This window comes from Schistocerca serialis, chromosome 2 (genome assembly GCF_023864345.2).
Source record: "Schistocerca serialis cubense isolate TAMUIC-IGC-003099 chromosome 2, iqSchSeri2.2, whole genome shotgun sequence".
NCBI classification, from domain to species: Eukaryota; Metazoa; Arthropoda; class Insecta; order Orthoptera; family Acrididae; genus Schistocerca; species Schistocerca serialis.
In genome coordinates, this window is record NC_064639.1 from 450,199,492 (window position 1) to 450,223,519 (window position 24,028).

Genomic DNA, 24,028 nt, shown 5'->3' on the forward strand with positions numbered 1-24,028 from the left:
CTCCTCATCTCTATGTAACATTACTGATCAACCAGAGCTCTCAACACAAACAACAAAAATTTCTTGTTAACCCAAAACTTTTATATTTAATATTTTTGCTTAATATTATTATTTTTAATGTATTCTTTCACTGGAAGCAACAGTAGCTAATACACAGGAAACGTATCCATACATGGGAAACAAATTTGGCGAATTGTAACTACATTTTTAACACATAAAAATAAATGCTGAAACCAGAAATGAATCTTATTCTTTATACACAATCACAAATCATGCAAAATTCTGTAGTTGGAGTATTATATGAAAAACATATGAATATGACTGAAACACAAGGTGTCCATAAAATGGTTCAAATTTCAAAAATGCTGCAGAAAGACACCATGACCAGAGTGATATAAAAGTTTAACAGCATATTATTGATTCAATAGAAAGATGATGTTCCAAAACAGAAAAGCTGAACAAGTGCTCATAGCTCTTAAGGTACACAAAGCACGTGTTTACTGAACATTTTCCCCTATTTTGGTCCATACTACCTCCTCCCAAAACATGGAAAGCAAAGAGCTTACAGTAGAATAGATGTGTTTCACAGTAATGAAGATGAACAAGTGCTCATAGCTCTTCGGTATGCATTTTAGAGCCCATGTTTATTGATATTTTTTTTTGTTTAGATTGTTGCTAACAGCAAAACTCAAAATATTTGCCACTTTTTAAAACATCCTGTGTGTATACATTTATGTAAAATAATGACTGGTTTTCTTTCATGCAGTTCCCATGTCCTAAATGTAATTATTTAAGGATAACCACTTTGCACAGCCACTTAAAACAAGAAATGAAGATAAGGTTATGCTCTCATCATTTAAGTTATATACTCACATCCCCAAATAAATATCAATGAAAATCTATAACAAATTAAAATGTAAGAAAGAATATTCAAAGCTAGGTGCATAGAAAAATGCTACATAACATCATGCTTTAAAGATGCTACTACTCAAGAAGAGTTTGAGCATGATCTAGTTCATCATTATTTTCTGTTGCTAAGGTAACAAAAAAGTCATACTTATTAAAATACTGCTGCCTAACATTAGCTATAGTTTTATACTAATGAACTTTGTTACACATTTAATGCATCTCCTGTACCCTGATCATATGATCAGTAAATTTACATTATGAGACAAATAAACAAATAATAAAATATCACTGCCTTGCCCCTTACCACTCATCTGTATTCACTTATTCACTATTGAGACATTTTGCTAATGTTGGTACCTAAATGATGTATCACCATCTTCATTCTTATCATATATTTGTGACATAATTTCAAAAAATTATGACTACATACCACAGTTATTTTTCATTCACAGCAATGAATATTTTTCATGTAGTCTATGATACATCTCTGTAAGTTTAACTGAGCAGAACTTCCATATGATGAACGAATATGCCTATCATTCAAATATCTGTTTGGTATCAAACACAGAGACTTGTTACTTTTCTAACATCACTTTACCTTAATTCTGCTGGAAGCTGTGAGAGGTTGCCAATCTTTGTACCACTTTATTTCAGGATATGGTACTCCAGTGACCCTTGCTTCCAATCGACCACTTTTCCTTAACATAACAATTGTTTCCTCTGGACGTTTTATGAATGTGGGATATTCTGCAATATCAAGCCGAACTCGCTGTCTTGCTTCACCATGTTCATTTGTGGCTACAGCTTCATACATCCCTACATCACGATCTAACATCCTTCAATCAAAGAAATAAAATAATAATTAATGTTAAAAAATTTCAAGTGCAATCACTTTTAATGGAATTAATCTCATTAAAATATTAAATGATATAATAAACTTTAATATGTAACAAAATTTGAGAGAAATAATTAAAAATACACTTTCACTTACCGATTAATGAAAAGCGTAGCTTGTCCATTCCGTGTGTAGCTGCTGTCGTACCGTCCCCCCATCTCTATTATTTCATCATTGAAGTAGTATGTCATTTTGGGCTTAGGATAACCATATACAAACCAAAATAAATTGGAGTTATGATTTTTGATACCATACTGGGTATCATGCTCTTGTCGAAGGAATCTGTAATTTTGAACAGTAATCGTTAATTAATTTTCTATTTAAAATAAAATGAATGACTGCAATATTTGAACTATAATTGATTTCATGCTATCTGTAACTTGTAATTACATCACAATGAGAATTTTCAAGCACTACTAACAAAGTCATTGCTTAAAAGTAAAATAAATGTTGTCCTTTCTTTGGTACAGAAGAATATATCTTTTGGTTAACAAGGAAGGTGTGGTGTGTGGGATAAAGTAGATCAGAATTCAACAATCAAGATTTAATCACCAGAGTTAGAAAAGTCTTTCCAGAGAATAAATTCAGAAATTTCAGTGACATTTGTGAGCCAGAATAGTTAAGCCAAAAAATTGACAAAAATATTGCAGTACTGCGAAGACTATATTAACTCACTTGGACCAGTAATAATAAAAACATGTCTATCTCAGAAGGCTAAACCATGACAAAATTACTTGAATATATTGAAATTAATTAATACATCTGAAACTAGACAGCTGATAGTAGATATTAAATCAAAAAATCAACAAAACAAGAAAGAATAATTCTGGAAAATGAATTTCATTGGAGAAGAAATAAAAGCAAATCTACCAAGTTGTAGAAAATATCACAGTTACAATAATGAAGCAACAATTACAATTTTATGGTTTATTTAGAAAATATCACAGATACCATAATGAAGCAACAATTAAAATTTTATGGTACTTAAATAGAAGGACTATACCAAGAGACTCACAAAGATATTTAATTATAAGAAAATCAGACTTATAAAAACATAAAAGTTATAAATTTAACAAATTTGTTGGAACCCCATCAACAAGCTTAGGGTGGACATAAAACGGTTAATGGATCAAGAAGTAGTGAGAGGGACAGAGAGAGAGAGAGAGAGAGAGAGAGAGAGAGAGAGAGAGAGAGAGAGAGAGAGAGTTCAAATGTGCTCCTGGGTTGGGCACAACGAATAAAAAAACAAAAACAAAATCACAAGGTGGACTGATGCAGATGCCAAAAATTGTACAAAACTGTCTTGGGATGGTACATTTTCTAAATGTACTTACCTGGGAAACATAAATCAAAATAACAGTAAAATCTTTAGTGAAAGGAGGGTTGGCGGAAAACTCAAGGTGAAATAATTAGGTCAAGGTCACAGACTGAATCTTACAATCCTCTGTTCACAAAGCCAGTATCAGTTATTAGCAAATAATGACCACAATGTTTGTTGTTTGTATAAGAATCCATGGCCAAAGAAGTAGGTCAAGGTCATTGACTGAATCTTTGGCGTTTCCCAAATGATCAGATATATACTGAGGAACAGTCCAAATATCTGGAGGCATGTAATGAAGATGTCATTATTGACATAAATAGCATGTTTATGTCAATAATCTGTTTAATATGATAGGAATTTATTTTTGAAGTGATTCTGAACCTAGTGTCTTTCAAAGAAACCTTGTGAAAATCATTTTTCAGTTCAGAGGCAGTAATGATATCAACACATTAGATGAGTAGATTGTTGGCTTCCTAAATGATCATACCACACCAACAGAATGTTTATAGTTATATGCAGGCAATTTTCAGTAATACATTTATGGTATGTATGAATCCTGTAATGCTCATGCAAATATACAAACGCGATTTTTCTCAAGCAAAATAAAATAGAATCTATATTTCTATCATCTATATATGCTACCAAGTGAGAGGGCAAATTGCTCCAGCCTTAAACAAGGATGTGATGTGTCTTTGTCAAATTTGAGTAATTTTTCTACTGTCCTTGGCTACTCTAAAATCTGGAAATTAAATCCAGATAAAATTATTTAGCATGGGAAGACAGTTCCCTAAGTCATCAAGAAGAATTATAATGAACTGAAATATGACTATATCCCAAAATCTATATTCATAAGATTTTATAAATCGGTAACTGGTGGCTCTGATCACAATAACATTCAGTCAAACAATAAGATAATTATTTTTTCACAGAGTATTGGACCCAAATGAAAGACTGTGTCCTTTGTTGAATGCTCTCCCTAAGATGGGTTAGGCAGAGAGCTTTGTTCATTAAACCACAAACTTCTGCTGATTCCAGGAATGAATTTGTAACTTTTGCTGATTCCAAGGGTGATGCTATAAATATCATACTGGTACACATAAGGAATACACCGTAAATGATCCAGTATTACAAAAAGGAGGATGTTCTGGTATTCTTTGTAGTCTTATATTGAGAACATTGCCCCATTGCTTTTAAGTCTCAAAGATTCTGCACTTATCAGTCAGGAGGTTAGTTTGGGCAAGAGTGGTGCTACTTAAAATTCTTGGCTCATGAACATTAACCTGAGTACAGAACAGAAACTGATTTTATAGCACAATTTCCTTAAATAGCTAGGGAAATGATGTGAAATGGATATTTACAAAATTTTATTTATGAGGAAACTTAGGGTCGGTTTTTGATTCATGGGAAAAAACTATGAACTAATTGTGGTTTATCTACAGGTGTCATCTCACTTTAGTACCATATCTTTTATATAACTGACTGAATGAGTGTAAGGTAGGAGAGCACCTTTCCTTAGATAACTCTCACTGATAGATTTTTCTATAATTTTATTCCATAACTATAAACATACATCCAACAAAAGATTTAACTGAATCAGAAGTTTTGCCATGTCTGAATTTCATAAGTCAGTATATGAATTTAGATGAGGTAACATGATTAAGTCTGGATGCAAAATCAGGCAACATTTGAAAATCAATGCTTAATCACAAATGATGTGATACCATCTGAAGTAGATTAAACAGTGCTTTAGGCTAAGGGTATGTCACATGCTCAGTTATGGGGCCACAGGATTCCATGATTGTGTGTTGACACTAGCAACTTGTAGGCAAGAACATCCGTGAAGTTGACAAGTATTTGCTTTGTGAGTAAGAGCATGTACATTACTTTCCCCACCAACTATCTCTGAATCCTGACAGTTAGTTGATTGGTTGATCTAAGCACTGTGGATGATGTAGTGAGTAACTGCTACATCAGGATATAAAATGCTGTAATAAATATACAGTTATCACAGATCATCATCTTTAGTGGCACTGTCCCTACATTGACCCAAGGGTGCATCAGTGTCAATGCAAAAAAGTCAGGTGTAGCCACTTAAGTATCTTCTGCTAATGTTAACTAAGACCTGCATGAAAGTAGACATTCTGTTTCTGGTCTAATATGTATGCTATGTTAAACAAACTAAAATCTAATAGTGTCATGGATTAACAAATCCTGGAGGAGCATGTATTATGAAGATTAGAGACACCCTACAATATATGAGAACTTCAACACTTTAGCAGAAAAATGTAAATGACACGAGACATACAAGAAGAACTTAAAATCATGTATCACTACAAGTGTTTAATACCTTAAGAGAGCTGACACCAAATATCAATACTGAATTGCATCTATTGCCCATGTGATCAGGTCTGAACAAGAATTAATAACCATACTTCACGAATCAAACAGTGGAAACTCCAGGTTGGAATATCAACAAATATTAGCAAAAGTATAGGTTGCTACTCACCATAAAGATTGAGTTACAGACAGGCACAATGAATAGACTGTTACACCTTATATCTCTCGGCCACAGCCTCCTTGAGGAAAGAAAACACACACATTTTCACACAAGTAAGCACACCTCACACACACACACGTGGCCACTACCACCAGCAGTTAAATCAGAATCTGTTTGGAGGTTTCGGTGGTGGCAGCCATGTACGTGTGAGGTGTGCTTGGTTGTGTGAATGTGTGTGTGTGTTTTTATTAGGGAATTTTGGTTGTTGTGAAGCACAAGTATTCTCAACAATCACATTTCATGATGCAGTTGTAGAAACTAAATCAGTATGCTTCCTTCACACTTGCATTCGTGCTCTAACTGGATAGTGATAATCTACATTTTGCAAGGGACACAGTCATGTGCTGTTTGATTTTATGTGTTGATGTGTAGAGAGTGTATTTATCAGACAGTAGGAGAAAAGTGGTTGTATCCTGTTAAGTTGTCATGATTGCAAAGAAATAAGTATTATCCAAGGATAATCAGATAACAGCATCACTTGTCTGTTGTGCTAAATGACATTTTCAGAAGAGATGAAGAGTTTCCATGCACATTCCGTGAAGAAGATTTATCACCATGCAGTAATTCTGACAAAGCTCCGCACTTTTGTGTAGAATGGTGGATTTAATTCTTGAACAATGTTTGCAATTAAAAATAGATATTAGTGTAGGATACTGTATAAAATCTGCACTTTTATCAAAATGTTAAAATATTTTTCTGAATGGTGTTCTGTACCCTAGACAATCTTTTAAAACGGCTGTTTGCCATTACATAAATATAAGAAAGGAAACTTGGTATGTTTGACATTAAGTTAAAGCAGTACTCTTTAAATATTTCACCTAAGATAAATCTGAAGTTTTGAAAATTGGAATGATAGTATCCTATTACAGCTTCCTTCTACCATTTGAATGTGTGAAATGCGTTTAATGAGTGTCTAAAAGCAAGAACATTCACCCTTAGCTTCCTTACATATCAATGTGTGAAATACACTGATGAGCCAAAACATTAGGACTACTGCCCATTGTGAGACTGTTGGGATCGCTGGCAGGTGATGCAGTAAGAAAAGTATAAGTGGAACCGAGGCAAGTGGGAAATCATTCTAGCAATGATATGGTTCACAAATGGGGAAATTCACTGACATAATGGAGTTTGACAAAGGCCAGACTGCTGTGCCCTGGAGTCTGTGAAAAACCATTTCAGAAATGGTGAAGCTGGCGAGGTGCTTGCGTGCTACTCTCATGAGCATCTATGGAAAGTGGTTAAAGGACAATGAAACACAAGTAGGTGATGGGGTGTTGAACATTCACACCTCATCACAGAATGTGGATATCAGAGGCTTGCTTGCTCTGAAAAGCAGGCTACACAGGAATTTGGGTCAAATTTGATGGCAGAGTACAATGCTGATGCAGGTAAAAGGGTTTGGGAATGCGCTGTTGAACATTGTTGACCCAATGACATTATCAATTATTACTGCAGTGGGCATGGGGTCATTGATATTGGACCACGAATCAATGAAAACGTGTCACTTAGTCAAGCGAATCATGTTTCCTGTTACACCAAATCAATAGTTGTGTCCACATATGACACCATCCAGGTGAATGGCTGCTCAAAAATTCTCCACGAATGTACAATGAAAAACAAGTTCTGAATACATCAAAGTATAAGATAAAGAAGGCTACACAAATTAAAACACACTAAGTTTTATTTCTGTTAAATACTGGATAATACACTAACAGTGTTGATTAAACTAAGTATTACGCATTTCAGTCAATTCTATACCTTTTATATGTCCTTTTATCCTGACCTTCCTCTCCCCTATCCACTCCATCAAATAAATCTTGATTTTTTGGTGATTTCTGTTTAACTAGCTTTAGGCAGAAAAATTATGTAGTACTTACATTTTCATTGTCTTACAGTAGGCTTGGTTATTTCAGTAAAAAACGGTATGTTCTCCAACAAGAGCTTCCCGTTAACAATTATAATGCTGAATGAACAGTTCATGGGTGTACTGCTAGTTGAACACATAGAACCAACAGTACACCTGCAAACTGTTCAATCAACTAATAAACTGAGATAAAATGAAGAACTGCAATTATCATTTTTATTTATATGGTTAAAACATGATTTTTTACACTTGGTGTCACATTATATTTTGTTAATTTTTTCATGTGACTAATCCTAATTACTTTTCCTTGACCAATGAGTACAATTTACTTAATGTATAACAGCTATTCTGGAATCACATCTGTGTACAATATTAGATTTATATGCTCCATTTGTAGTCTACAAAGGCATTTTCCATATCATTTTGACTAAAATTGTGCAAGTAATCTATGGAACGTGGAGTTAGCTGGTGAACTATAATATTCTGGCATGTCTTTGGATGTAATAAGTCCTTGGCTGACACTTCCACTCTGCCAGAGTGGTCTAGTGCACATTCAGTATACCAACAATATGTTGGGTTAGTGTCAATATTAAGTTCTAGATCCTTTATATTCTGTGAATGAAAGTTAAAGACAATACATCACACCAAGGGAATGAGAAAGTGCCTTTGCCAATATTGTGTCCAGACCAAAAGTGTTTAAATGGGGCAATTATTATGGCTCTTAACATTCATTAAATAGGCATTGAATCAAACCTGTATCTTCATGTTGAAGAGTAACATGAAAAACTGGCTTAAATAAGTGTGACTTTGTAACAGACTCCTTGTGTAGCCTTCATAACTTCTCAAAGTTCCTGTTCATTCCTCACTACTGTGACAGAAGACACAGCATTTTTAGCATTATTGTCAATTTCTTTATTTGGGAGGAATTAATCAAGTACTGTTTCATGTTTTGTTGGGAATGTTTTTACTGCTAGTAGTAACAGTATTTTGCAATTATCTTAGCTCTCTGTTGACTGATAGCAACCACTCAGATATAGTAAGGCAGTACCATGATAAGGCAAAGAACTTCAACTCAGGAGAACAGCAGATCAAATCCCTATCGAACCATCCAGACTTACGTTTTGCATGATTTGCCTAAACTGGTCAAACAAATAGTAGGATGGTTGTTATGAAAGGCTTTTGCTGATTTCCTCCCTAATCCTTCCCTAATGCCAGTTTGTGATGGGTCTCTAATGGTGTCACCGTCAACGGGATGTTAAACCCCAATTGTCCAATGATAAGTCCCAATCTTCCTTTCTATTTATATATGATATTTTCAATCCTGAAAGTAAAGTCAGTTGAAATCTACACAGGAGCATCTACTTACCAACTGCTGAAACAGAAACAAGTGGTGAAGCAAGCCAGTTTTCAGAGTAACCTTCCCCATACTCCAGTACCAGTACATAGTTTATTCATTTTTACATTGTTTTTATTCAATTCTTAGATGAAGAAACTTCTTAAAAAGTTTTAAAATCTTGAGAGAAAAAAACCAGTCTCTTCATGTGTGTAATCCCTAGCTATTGTCCAGTTGTTCTTATTTTGGCATTGGATAAGTAGATGCTCTGTCCTAATTCCATATAGAAAGTTAAATATCTAAAAATGTATGAGAAGCAAATTGATATGAATGTTAGTTACATCTACATAAAATTGCAGGTAAATACAATAAGTACAGCAACAGCCCAGTACTGTTGAGTTGCTGAAATCTGGCACTGGGCATCAGCAGTAGATTGACTGTCAAACAGTTTGTTTAAAATTAATTTGCAGTCAAAGAGAAACTCAGTTTTCCAGCATAAATCTGAACACTTGCACTGGAAATGCATCAGTGATAACCTTATCTGTGTGTTTCCATGAAGGGTGACTTTCAAGATAAATTTTTTTAGGTGAGGGCTCTAATAGTTTAGTTCAGTCATTACCATTGTTAAGTATCTCAAACCCCCTGGACAAACCTGATAATTTTCACTATAGTTAAGAATGCACCATTACCATGCAATTCAAGGTTTATATAAACTTTCAGACACCTCCATTGTTTAGTCTGCTCCTATTTCCACGAGAAAGTCTTATATGAACAAATAACACCAAATACTTTAATGTTGATGAAGTCATATGTATGTGTTTGGTGCTTATGGGCACTCAACGGTGAAGTTATCAGTATCCTCACACTCATTAAAACAAACAAATTTGGCTAAAATACTGAAAGTTGTTCCACACTCATGCACTCAAATCGGCCACACAAGTACTCTATCTCATATGCTCCAAAACAATGGAGAAAGAGTAAAAGTAGCTGTGCATGAGATTAAAACACAAGTAAAACGACAAAGGAGGTAAAAGGAAGATACAGGCTGCCTACTTACAAAAAAATATGGGCGAGCCAGTCACCCTGTTAACACATTAAAACCATCTCCCTGAAATCTTGGGAAAAATGTTGGACAATTCACAAAACTTTAAAACTCTAACCACATTCTTTTGAAAGTTACTTACAATAGAGGACAGATCCACTGCTAAATTTGCCAGAACCCACTGGTCAGAAAATAAAACACAGTCCAATAAAATGTGATAAGCAGTAGTCTGAACACCACAAGCACAACACACTGGAGGGTGCTCTTGATGGAGCAAGAAACCATGCTTCCTAGGGCTGTGGTCTATGGGAAGACAAGTAAGGAGGGCCTTGTCCCTTTAATGTGGCTGGAAAGAGGTACACAATGGTCATGCTGTGGGCTTTACTACATGGAGCTTACAGCCTGTTACTTCCAGCCATTCATACTCCCATCGATGCATGACTTTGGAGCCCAAAAGCGAGACTATAGCATGCAGTGGGATGACACACTGAAATATCGGCAGAGCACAACATGCCTCACTGGCTGCTAGACCTGCTCTTTTATTCCCTGCAATACCCATGTGTCCTGGTACACAGCAGAAAGACATCCCATTCCCCAGTCATTGTAGTTGGAGGAAGGCATTCTGGGTATTTTGGACTACTTGATCTGCTGGGTACAATGGTTGTAGAGAGTGAAGGGCACCCAGAGAATTGGAAAAGACAAGAGATTTAGCACAGGGAAAATGCCTCGTCTGCTCCAGAGCATACGAGATTGCATATAATTCTGCATCGAAGACAGTAAAGTCTTGAGGCAGTCGAACCTTGAGGACACAATCTGGGAAAACAAAAGAGCAGCCAACAGAGTTCCCTTATTCTATTCTTCTATTCTATTCTTCTATCACAAGATTTTTTAAATTTATTCTGAGAGGCACCTATTTGAAACTCCAGTAAATAGCACCACTGAATATGACATCTACCATGTTGACCACTATAGGTTAAATGTATAACAAAATCATCAGGAAGAAACAATGTGTAAAGAAGTAGGATACAGAAATATTGAGGGGTGGTGAAGTGCTTTTAAAACTCTCTGAGGCTGAAGACACTGTGATGATGAATACTACAGTAGGCAGTGCACCTGAACGGAATGGACATCCTTAAAAAGGGCAATCGCTGAAGTTGGCCTGACAAATACAAGTAAAAGTAAGCAGCTGCGAAGTAACATTGGGTAACAAAATATATACTTCAATTGATCAAAAACAATAAAACATAATTAAATGTTCAATAAAAGAAAGAAATACAGCAATATAAATATTTGAGAATGAAATAAATAGGAAGAGCAAAGATTATAAATTGAAATGACACATGCAAAATGTGCAGCAATCCAAAAGAAAATGGTTAGTCAAAATGATTTTTGATGGAACTAGAAGAAAAAAACTTCAACATTGAGTGTTAAAGGAATTCCACTCATAAACAATGAAAAAGGAACAGAGCGATAAAAAGAACATTGAAAGCTATTGCAAGGAGGAGAAACTGTCTGCTGATGTGATACAAGAAGAAATGACTGGCAGTTTGGAAGTGATAGGGGATTCAGTTTTAGAGTAAAAGTTTGGCATAGGTTTGGAGGACTTGTAATGAAAAAAAGCAGAAGGAATAGATAACACTTCTTCAGAACTTCTAAAATTATTGGGGGAAGAGGTAAACAAATAATTATTCAAGTTAGTTTGTACAATATTTGACACTGGAGACACAACATCAGACTTTTGGCAGTATGTGATCCACACAATCCTAAAGATAACAAACATAGATATACAGCAACTATCACAAAATCAATTAAAAGTTCTTACATCTGAGGTTCTAACAAGAGTAATATGACAAATAGTGGAAAGGTAAAATGTGGATCAGTTTGGCTTGAATAAGGGTAAAGGTACCAGAGGCAGTGCGGCTGTTGTGCTTGATAACAGAGGCAAGACTCAGAGAAAATCAAGACACTTTCATAGAAACTGACAATGTGTAAAGGTGCAAGTTGTTCAAAATTCTCAGAAAAATAGGTGTGAATTATAATAAATGATGGGTAGTATACAAAATTTTCAAGAACCAGGAGGGAAGAATAATAAAAGAAGGCCAAAAGAGAAGATCTTGGATTAAACTAGACGTAAGGTGGGACTCCAGTCTTTCTCCCACATTGTTAAACTTGCACATCAAAAGAAGCAATAATGAAAATAAAGGAAGATTCAGGAATGGAATTAAAAATCAGGGTGAAAGGATACTGATGATAAGATTCACTTATGGCATTGGTCCCCTCAGTGACAGTGAGTAAGAATTACGGGGCATGTTGAAGGGAATGGCACATTCCGAGCACAGAATATGGATTCACAATAAACCAACAAATGTTAAACTAATAAAGAGTAGCAGAAATGATAATGACAATAAAGTTAACATCAATACTGGAAACCTTGTAGTACAAAAAATGAATGAATTACGCTACTTTGGAAGCAAAATAATGCAAGGAGGATATAAGAAGCAGACTAGTGCAGGAAAAAAGAGATTTCCTTAGTAAAAGACGTCTTCTAACGTCAAACAAAGGCCCTTAACTCGAGGAAGAAATTTCTGAGAGTGTACATTTAGAACACAGGATTGTATGGATGTGGATAATGGACTGTATGGAAATGGTAAAAGAAGAGATTTGAATATTTGATGTGTGATGTTACAGAAGAATGTTAAAAATTAAGTGCTCTGATACGTTACAACAAATCCATATAAGAGCAAGTAGGACTGATGCATCAAGAGTTCTGTACACATTTAATTAAGTGTATAGATAGTGCATCCATCCTTAGAACTGAGAATCTTTATGATTGTTGCCTATTATCGATATTTATACTGGTCAGATATCAGTCTCAGGTATTCCAACACTTTAGAGGATGTTTTAATTTTTAAGTTCAAATTTTTTGTGTGATTTTGCATTTGCTATTGTAATTTTTCATACACTTTATTTATTTTGGAGTTGTGCAATCCTGCATCAGTTACCAGTATTATTCTGATTTGAAACATTACAGATGATGTATGTGCAGTAGATACAGACTGTCAGAGCGGTAGTTGGGCTGCCTTTTGCATAACACAGCTAGATGGAAAAGGTATGGTTTTCACAGCAGTTGGGGATTTTGCTACATGATTCTACATACTAATGAAAACTAGATCACAAAATCCTTACAGTAGTGCCTGAGATTTTTGACAAGTTATGACTGCAATGTAAATTTTGAATAGCAAAAAAATATTTTTTTATGTGATATAATTACAAATTAACTATTTTCGGATTTTTCCTTTAATTGTACTGTGAAACCTAGCTTCATGCCAAATTTCATGACTAAGTCAATGGGAAGTACCCTATAGGTGTTGATGTGTGTTTGCAAGTAAGAAAAAAATTGCTTTATCTTTTGATTACATTGAGTTAGAAGCTTAAGCATTTTACATCACCAAGGGGTGACAGACCTTGACATAAGTTTTCACTTGACACCTCTTCCTGTTTGTGATATAAAAGAATCTGAACAGTCAGACACACAGACTCACTGTGAAGTGATCCTATAAGGGTCTCTTTCTCACCAACTGACATACAGAACCATAAAAATGAGGAGTTTTGACCAAAAAATTGGTGAGGAAAGGAATATGTGGAAATCACCGACTAGAACAAGAGACAGTATTTAGGACACATGTTAAGACATCGGGGAATAATTTCCATGGTACTATAAGGAGCTCTAAAGGGTAAAAACTACACAGGAAGATGGTGATTGGGACATATCTAACAAACAATTGTGGATGTTGAGTGAAGTGCTACTCTGAGATGTCAGAAATATGGCAATGGAATTCAGAAGAACTGAAGTAACTGGAATATTCTTCAAGTTCAAAGACACAAAATAACCTGACCTGGTGGAAATCCCAAACACTTGAGCAGGACTAAAGAATGGGTCCTATTAGTCATCTTAATGTTGTCTACTTTACAGGTGAACCACACTTCCCTAAAATTTGCATCATAACTGGAATTGACCATTTGCCTTCCCTACTACCATCCTTACATGCTCATTCCATTCCGTATCACTTTGCAGTGTTACACTTAGCTATTTAATCTATGAGCCTGTGTCAAGCAGTACATACTGAATGCTGTATTCGCACATTACAGGGTTGGCTTTTGCACTCATCGGCACTAACTTATGTTTTTCTACATTTGGAGGAAGCTGACACCAACTAGAAATTTTGTCTAAGTCATCTTTTATCTTCCTACAGTCAATCAATGATGACATATTCATGTACACCACAGTATCATCAGCGAACAGCTACAGATTGTTAGACAACCTGTCCATATAATCATTTACATATTCAAAGAGTAAGAGTGATCCTATCACATCTCCCTGGGGCAGTATTGATGACAGCCTTGCCTCTGGTGAGCACTCACCATTGACAACATACTTCTATTACTCAAGACCTCTTTGAGCCACTCACATATTGGGGAATATAATCAGTATGCTCGTACCTTCGTTAACTGTCTACAGTGAGGCACCAATTCAAATGCTTTCTGGAAACCTAGGAATATATAACCCAGCTACTGCTCTTCATACATGGTTTGCAGGATGTCATGTGAGAAAAGGGCAAGCTGAGATTCACACAAGTGATGGTTTCTAAATCCATGCTGATTTATGGGCAGAAGCTTTTTCTGTCTCAAGGTAATTTGTTATATTTGAACTTAGGATATGTCCTAGAAATCGGGAGTAAAGCAATGTTAAGTATATCAATCTGCAATTCTGTGAGTCCATTCTTTTAATCTTCTAACATAAAGGAGTCACTTGTACTTTTTCCAGTCACATGGGACCCTGCACTGGGTGAGAAATTCAGGAAACATGTGATATACATCCATCCTTAATCCACTTACTCAGCATATAATTCTCCAGAGTGCAATTTACAATCCATTTAAAACTGGCCCGTAATTGCTCTACATCCATCACATTGGAACTGCATGATATTCATTCACTGTGTAAATGGGATGCCAACAAAAGCTTATATGCTCTTTCCAGCAAAAATATTCTCCTACCCTTCTTGATGCATTTATTAACTGTAGTATCAATCATTACTATGATGATATCATCATCACTAATCCCTGTGTCTATACTGACACCATCAATAGGTCTGTTTGGAGCTTGAAGGTCCAGAACATTTCCATTTCATGTGGGCTTTTGAAGTAGCTGATCAAGACACCCAGCTGAGTTCCTGTAACTTATTTGAAGATGTTCAAAAGTACTTCACAAGACTGGCTGTTTATACCACCCGCAATGAATCCACAGACATCCCAGGTTGAAGTCACCTCCTACTACTTTGCATGAACTAGGTATTTCCATGCTACTGAGTGTAGACTTTATTTGAATGATTCTAAAACTGTCATGGAAGAATCAGGTGGCTAATAAAACATCCAATAATTAATTTAAGCCCAACTAGATCTATTATATGTGTCCAAATCACTTCAAAGTCAGACTTAGTATCGATCTCAACAGACACAATATTTTTGTCGACTGTAATGAACACTCACCCTCCTAAAGCATCTAATCTCTCTTTTTGACATGATCCATGCTTCACTAAATATTTCAGAGCTTTCCACTTAGGGATTTCCAGCCAGCTACCAGTTCTGCAAATAATTTGAGTGCAGCAGCTTTCCTGGAGGGCAGTAAATTCAGAACTTTATTAAAAATACTTTGACAATTTACTGTTAAAATTTTGACTGTCAAAGCGTTTTTAGTTTTTATGCAGTCTGATTTTGCTCTCTGTACATCAACTGGTAAGTTTTCGTCAGAGGCCTCAAAATACTGTTTAGTCTAAAAAAAACCACGTGCACTTCAGAAATACTCTGCTAACCATGTAACTGTTCCTTTGTGTAGTGCATCCCTGACCTATTGAGGGGAATCCTGCAGTTCTTCACATCCATAAAGCAGGTCCAAAAATCTGCAACCAACAGTGTCACAGAACTGACAGAGCCTCCAGTTGAGACCTACCACTTGGCTCCAAAGCAAAAGACTGATTCTGGGAATGATGCTGCAAAACGTGAGTTCTGCTTGTACCACATGCACGTGGCCAGCTGTCTTTACCACTTATGCCAGCCACCTGCATGAACTACGGATGGCCTCAGCACCCAAGCAACATTCATCATTGGTGTATGGATGAGGCCCAACAGCCAGGTCCACATACACACTCTATTTCTAGTGACGTGAACATATTAAAACCCATGTTAAGCCTATGGTGAGGGCGGATACACAGCATCAGGTACATTGAAAAGTGCTTCAAAAGCAAAGTCCAAAGATGAGGAAAAGCAACACCTGAGGTATCCCATGCGACAGGCCAGAGTATTTCCACCACTATACCCTGAGGCAGTGGCCTGAAGATGGCTGACAATGGCCAATACTGTCTTCAGCTGTTTGTGAACTGTGGCCAGATCATCCTCCAGATTACTGTATTCTGTCCAGAATGTGTGTGTGGTCTTCAGTCCAGAGACTGGTTTGATGCAGCTCTCCATGCTACTCTATCCTGTCCAAGCTTCTTCATCTCCCAGTACCTACTGCAACCTACATCCTTCTGAATCTCTTTATTGTCTTCATCTCTTGGTCTCCCTTTCTGATTTTTACCCTCCACACTGCCCTCCAATACTAAATTGGTGATCCCTTGATGCCTCAGAATATGTCCTACCAACTGATCCTCTCTTCTAGTCAAGTTGTGCCACAAATTTCTCTTCTCTCCAATTCTATTCAATACCTCCTCATTAGCTACGTGATCTACCCATCTAATCTTCAGCATTCTTCTGTAGCACCACATTTTGAAAGCTTCTATTCTCTTCTTGTCAAAACTATTTATTGTCCACGTCTCACTTCCATACATGGCTTCACTCTACATGAATACTTTCAAAAACGACTTCCTAACACTTAATTCTATACTCGATGTTAACAAATTTCTCTTCTTCAGAAACGCTTTCCTTGCCATTGCTAGTCTACATTTTATATCCTCTCTACTTCGACCACCATCAGTTATTTTGCTCCCCAAATAGCAAAACTCATTTACTACTTAAAGCGTCTCATTTCATAATCTTATTCCCGCAGCATCACCAGATTTAATTCAACTACATTCCATTATCCTCGTTTTGCTTTTGTTGATGTTCATCTTATATCCTCCTTTCAAGACACTGTCCATTCCTTTCAGCTGCTCTTCCAGGTCTTTTACTGTCTCTGACAGAATTACAATGTCATAGGTGAACCTCAAACTTTTTATTTCTTCTCCATGGATTTTAATTCCTACTCCAAATTTTTCTTTTGTTTCCTTTACTGCTTGCTCAATATACAGATTGAATAACATCAGGGATAGGCTACAACCCTGTATCACTCCCTTCCCAACCACTGCTTCTCTTTCATGCCCCTCGACTCTTATAACTGCCATCTGCTTTCTGTACAAATTGTAAATAGCCTTTCACTCCCTGTATTTTACCCCTGCCACCTTCAGAATTTGAAAGAGAGTATTCCAGTCAACGTTGTCAAAAGCTTTCTCTAAGTCTACAAATGTTAGAAATGTAGGTTTGCCTTTCCTTAATCTAATGTCTAAGATAATTCATAGGGTCAGTACTGCCTCATGTCTTCCAACATTTCTACAGAATCCAAACTGATCTTCCCTGAGGTCGGCTTCTACCAGTTTTTCCATTCATCTGTAAAGAATTCGTGTTAACATTTCACAGCTGTGGCTTATTAAACTGATAGTTCGGTAATTTTCACATCTGTCAACACCTGCTTTCTTTGGGATTAGAATTATTATATTCTTCTTGAAGTCTGACAGTATTTCGCCTGTCCAGAATATCTTATGAATATGATGTTGGTTTCAAAACATCTTGCAGACATATCTTTAAAAGGTTTGGTATTTTGACAGCTGATTAATACTAAACAAATACGCTACTGGTCATTAAAATTGCTACACCATGAAGATGACATGCTACAGATGCGAAATTTAACCGACAGCAAGAAGATGCTGTGATATGCAAATGATTAGCTTTTCAGAGCATTCACACAAGGTTGGCGCTGGTGGTGACACCTACAACGTGCTGACATGAGGAAAGTTTCCAACTGATTTCTCATACACAAACAGCAGTTGCTGGTGTTGCCTGGTGAAACATTGTTGTGATGCCTCGTGTAAGGAGGAGAAATGCATACCATCACGTTTCCAACTTTGATAAAGGTTGGATTGTAGACTATCGTGATTGCGGTTTATCGTATCGCGACATTGCTGCTCGCACTGGTCGAGATCCAATGACTGTTAGTAGAATATAGAATCGGTGGATTCAGGAGGGTAATAAGGAATGCCGTGCTGGATCTCAATGGCCTCGTATCACTAGCAGTCAAGATGAAAGGCATTTTATCTGCATGGCTGTAATGGATCGTGCAGCCACGTTTCCATCCCTGAGTCAACAGATGGGGACATTTGCAAGACAACAACCATGTGCATGAACAGTTTGACGACGTTTGCAGCAGCATGGACTATCAGCTCAGAGACCATGGCTGCAGTTACCCTCGATGCTGCATCACAGACAGTAGCGCCTGTGATGGTGTACTCAATGGCGAACCTGGGTGCACGAATGGCAAAACATCATTTTTTCGGATGAATCCAGGTTCTGTTTACAGCATCATGATGGTCGCATCCATGTTTGGCGACATCGTGGTGAACACACATTGTAAGCGTGTATTCGTCATCGCCATACTGGTGTATCACCCAGCGTGATGGTATGGGGTGCCATTGGTTACACGTCTCGGTCACGTGTTGTTCGCACTGACGGCACTTTGAACAGTGGACGTTACGTTTCAGATGTGTTATGACCTGTGGCTCTACCCTTCATTCGATCCCTGCGAAACCCTACATTTCAGCAGGATAATGCATGACTGCATGTTGCAGGTCCTGTACGGGCCTTTCTGGATACAGAAAATGTTCGACTACTGCCCTGGCCAGCACATTCTCCAGATCTCTCACTAACTGAAAACATCTGGTCAATGGTGGCCGAGCAACTGGCTTGTCACAATACACCAGTCACTACTCTTGATGAACTGTGGTATTGTGTTGAAGCTGCATGGGCAGCTGTACCTGTACACGCCATCCAAGCTCTGTTTGACTCAATGCCCAGGCGTATCAAGGCCGTTATTACGGGCAGAGGTGGTTGTTCTGGGTACTGATTTCTCAGGATCTATGCACCCAAATTGCGTGAAAATGTAATCACACGTCAGTTCTAGTATTATATATTTGTCCAATGAATACCCGTTTATCATCTGCATTTCTTCTTGGTGTAGCAATTTTAATGGTCAGTAGTGTATACTCCTTATGATAGTATCAATTTCAAGTGGCTCAATGGTATGGTGCACGTCCTTCAACTGGATGCCACTTCAGCAGCTTGCTTGCCCCTAACATACCACAGTCGTCCCACTGAGAAAAGGGGACCTACAGTTTAATACTGAATCTCAACCAGGTGTCGTTTCTGGTGAATCCACTCATCATCATTGAGAGGTGAGTGCTAGGTTAAAAGCAAACTGAAAAATCCTTGGTATGACCAGAATTCCTTCCTGCAACCCTTCAGTTTCCAGGCATGTGCTTTATCACTAGATTACCATGCCCAACTATTAATGAACTTTGTCAATTTTTATTTAAACTATAATAAATTTTGTCCATTTTTATTCACACTATTTTAAACATTACATACTTATAATGTAGAGCTTGTAGAAGAAGAGGAACAGATTTGTGTCATGGAGTGCATAAACCAATTGGGCAGACTTACTGTACAGGGTTACTTAACATGACCTTTGACACAAGTTCCTAATGTCTGTCATCATCAACACCACCTCTGTCTGTGAGCTCTAACATGTTGTGCAAGGTCTCATAAAGTGAAGCAACGATATTTTTGTTGATGACTGTATTTTGAAGTTTTGAAGGATCTCAAAAAATGCAAATGAAAATCTCAAAAAGATATAGACACACACAGAGAGAGTGCTGTAATTTTAGCTTTGATATAATCTTTACAAATGCCCATGCTCTTCATAGTGAATGGACAAAAGATGTAGAGAATGAAAACCGTCATGATGTTAGGCTACTGACTGAGAGTGAAGGCAATAACAATGAATCACAGTTCTATGTTCAAACCAGAAAGTACCTCATCACCTTACGTAGGTGGGGAAAGAAATTTGAAAATTAATAAATCTGTTGTCATGAGAAGATATAGATAAATACAAGTACATCTTCCAGTACATAGTCACTGCTAAGATATTATAGATTACCGAGCCTGATCACGGAACAGGAATTGGAAACCAGGAGTAGAACTTTCTAAGCTTACAATGATGATAAGAAGTGAGAATGCATAATTCTAAAAGGACAATTATGCCATGAATTATTCACACCAATGACAAAGACAAGACAGACTCACCAAGCAATGTTGCTTGGAAGGTTTTCAAACACACCCAGCAAGTGAAATGTTGTCGAAAAGGGTTTAAAAATAGAGTCCTAAACTGGTTTCGTAATAACTTAAATTCAATTACAAGTGATCATTTTTGTGTTGTGCACTATATTAAGAAAACCAATATATCCCATTTCATGATTTATTGCAACACTATGATTGTTAATATAGATATTTCTGATACATGTAATATGTTGCAGCATGTAAAAGTAAGTACTAAAAAAATTGTGTAAGCAGAATTTAGCAGTTCCAAAACGAATTTTCACTCTGCAGTCGAGTGTGTGCCAATTTGATACTTCCTGACACACTAAAGCTATGTGCAAGACTGAGATACCCAGACTGGGAATTAGAATTTAATACTCTCTTCAGCTATCCAGCAAAAGTCATACTTTATAATTGAATTCTGAAAAAAGCCTTTGACAAACAGGAATTTAACACCACTCATTCTTCTTCCGTATGGCTCATTTGTCAAATCACACAAATAAAATAACTAAACTTCTAGATTTTGATTTAAGTTGATAAGAATATGAAATAAAAGCTCTTCACAGAGATTTTGTTTTATTACTGAGTTATTTGTAATAGTGAAAACTGGATTCTCTGTTTCTCTCTGTTTGGGGAAGTTCTCTTTTTCAGTCAAATTTTTGGCTCAAAAGGCAAAAATATGTTTTTTTCATGCTTCTAAATTTTTTAGAATAACTGTTTTTCATTTTTTTCATGGTATTCCCCAAATGAAAAGCCCCAGCTTTCATGCTGACAACCAGTTGCCTATATTTCTGTGATGTCTAATCATATAGTAGTGGCTTGATATTACAGAACAGTTTTTTGTATGAGGTTTAGTACACCCAAGCTCAAAATAATGGAAATTGCAAAAATTTGTAAAGTTAGCTGCAGCGAGAATGTGATGACAGTAGCAATCAATAAAAAAAATATGAGCAGAAGATAACTGAGGATTTAGAACAGTAACACTGAAGCAGGTAATTTATATAACAACAACACACAGTCACAAAATAAGAATATAAAGAAAAAAAATCATTAAATAGTAATTATTATTACGAGGGTCAGTTTTAAAGTAAGATCCAATTTGTAATGGAGTAAGAGAAACTTTATATATGAACATAAGTTGCATCACAAACTACAATATGCACATTTTTTCACTTTTCAACATAGTTGCCATGAATACTTAAACATTTATCAAGTCATGGTACCAGCTTTTGGATCCCAGCATCAAAGAACTCTGCCGTCTGACCATCAAACCTGTTAGTAACAGTTTCTTTCAGCATGTCATCATTTTACAAGCGCTTTCCACAAAGAAATTCCTTCAGTTTTGGAAACAGATGAAAGTCTAATGGATGTAAGTCAGGGCTGTATGGTGGATGATCCAGTCATTCCCAATGAAACTTGCCCAGTTGCATCTTTGTTCTTGCCGCAATGTGAGGCAGAGCATTGTCATGAAGTACAATGATGCTGCTAGACAGCAGTTCCCGTCAGCGATTTTGAATAGCACACCTAAGCTTTAATAATGTTTCACAGCACCTCTCAGTATTTATTGTCATTCCTCTTGGCAAAAATTCTAATAGAAGAATGCCTTTCTGATCCCAAAAAACCATGGCTATGATTTACCAAGCTGAAGGTTCTTGATTGAATTTTTGTGGTTTTGTTTTGGGATTTTGAATTATGCTACTCACTGACTGATGTTTATCCTCTGGAGTGTACTGTGTAATCTATGTTTCATCACCAGTCACAATGCTACTCAAGAACTCATCACCATCCTTGTGATAATGCTCCTAAAAGAATGTGCCATTCGCTTCGTTCAGCGTTGTCTGTCAACGTTTCCAGCAACCATCTCACACACAATTATTTTGTTGTTGTTGTTGTGAAGTTTGTCAGAAACAATGTGAAAAACCACTGATCTTGAAATTTGTGGAAATTTCTTATTGAGCTCGTCAATAGTGAAGCGCCTGTTTCGGCGAATTGCCTCATCAACATTTTGTGTAAAGTCCTCATTCATGATAGTAGGCTGCCTAGATAATTCTTCATAGTGAACATTTATCCTCCTTTCATTAACAGCCTCTACCATTTATGCATATTTCCATCATTCATTACACCTGTACCATAAACTTCAACTAGCTGCCATTGAATTCAGTAGGACAAAATTGTTTTGCATTTAAGAATCGAGTAATCGAGTGTGCTTCACAATCAGCATGATTACTGAGTAACATGGTGATAAACGAAGCATCAAACATAATGACGGTGAAGTGAGAGACTGACCAAGAGTGGCCGACCATGAATGGACGTCACGTGACAGGATGCACAGAAATGATGCGCTATCGATTCTTACTTTAAAAATGACCCTCATATGTAAGTAAGGGATACTGCAAGCCTGAGGTACATTCACAGGCCAGATAGAAAATTATGTTAATAGCAGGTAGAACGTCTCAAAACATATTAATAGACAGAAAAAATCAGAGAGAGAATATACTCAACAGAATAAATACATGTAATAATAATAATAGTAATAATTGAGGCAATATCTGTAATAAGTTGGTTGCACACTAGAAAGACTAAAGTGTTCAACAAAATGAAGGAGAATGTTTGAAGTTGGCCCTGAAATGAAAATAAGACAATTATCCTGAAAAGATTAAAAACCTAGAATTATTGTAAGATTTAGTTGTTTGTTGTATAGAAGACTATGAAAATAAAATCAACACTGTCAAGAAATGTGAAAGGGTGGGATTGTGCAAAAAAGGTGAATTTTTTAAAATTAAGAAACCAAAACAAAGGTTGCAAATATTATAGAAACAATTTTTTATTAATTCTGCATAACAACAGTATGGAAAGGATAGATTGCTACACACCACATAGAGGATGCAATGAGTTGCTGATAAGCACCATGAAAAAAATGCTAAAATATTCAGGTTTTGGACAAAGTCCTTCTTCAGAAGTTCAAAATTCTCACACATTCACACAAGCACAGCTCATACACACATGGCCACTGTCACCTCCAGTTACTAAGGCTTGACTGCAACAGCATCTGAGATGAACAGCAATCTAGTGAGGTGGGCAGTGAGGGAATGGAACAGGTATGGCACAGGGAAGGGAAGGGATAGCAGGTAGTGGTGGGGGAAGATGATGATGATGATGATGATGATGATGATGATGTTTGGTTTGTGGGGCACCCAACTCTGTGGTTATCAGTGCCCATACAAATTCCCAATCTTTGCTCAGCCCAGTCTCTCTGCTTTCGTGAATGACAATGAAATGATGAGGACAACACAAACACCCAGTCATCTCGAGGCAGCTGAAAATCTCTGACCCCACTGAGAATCGAACCCAGGACCTGTGCTCGGGAAGCGAGAATGCGACCACAAGCTTCGGATGTGGGGGGAGAGTTAATACTGCCTGTGGGAGTGTGCAGGCACATGGTGGGTCATGATAGGGCTGCTAATAGGTGCAGCATCAATAGCAGTGATGCAGGAGGGGGGCGGGGGGGGAAGGGGGGGAGGGATATAAGAGGTAGAAAGGAAAGAGAAGACCAGTAGAGATAGGGGGGGATTAAGTAGATGCATTGGCAAAATAGAAGGTTATGTGTAGTTCTGGAGTGGAAGCAGGGAAGTGGTAGGCAGGTGGAGGT

At 36.9% G+C, this 24,028-nt stretch overlaps 1 protein-coding gene across 3 annotated transcripts in view; it reads right to left on the reverse strand.

Annotated features, from left to right (window-relative positions):
* The window catches only part of LOC126457328 (obscurin), a 684,258-nt gene that overhangs the window by 109,839 nt on the left and 550,391 nt on the right, over nucleotides 1–24,028 (reverse strand). For all 3 annotated transcript variants that reach the window (XM_050093526.1, XM_050093528.1, XM_050093527.1), the window contains 2 exons: nucleotides 1,901–2,086; nucleotides 1,508–1,745 (listed from right to left, as the gene is read on the reverse strand). In XM_050093526.1, the coding sequence (XP_049949483.1) occupies nucleotides 1,508–1,745; nucleotides 1,901–2,086 (424 nt within the window). The remainder of the gene's footprint in view (nucleotides 1–1,507; nucleotides 1,746–1,900; nucleotides 2,087–24,028) is intronic.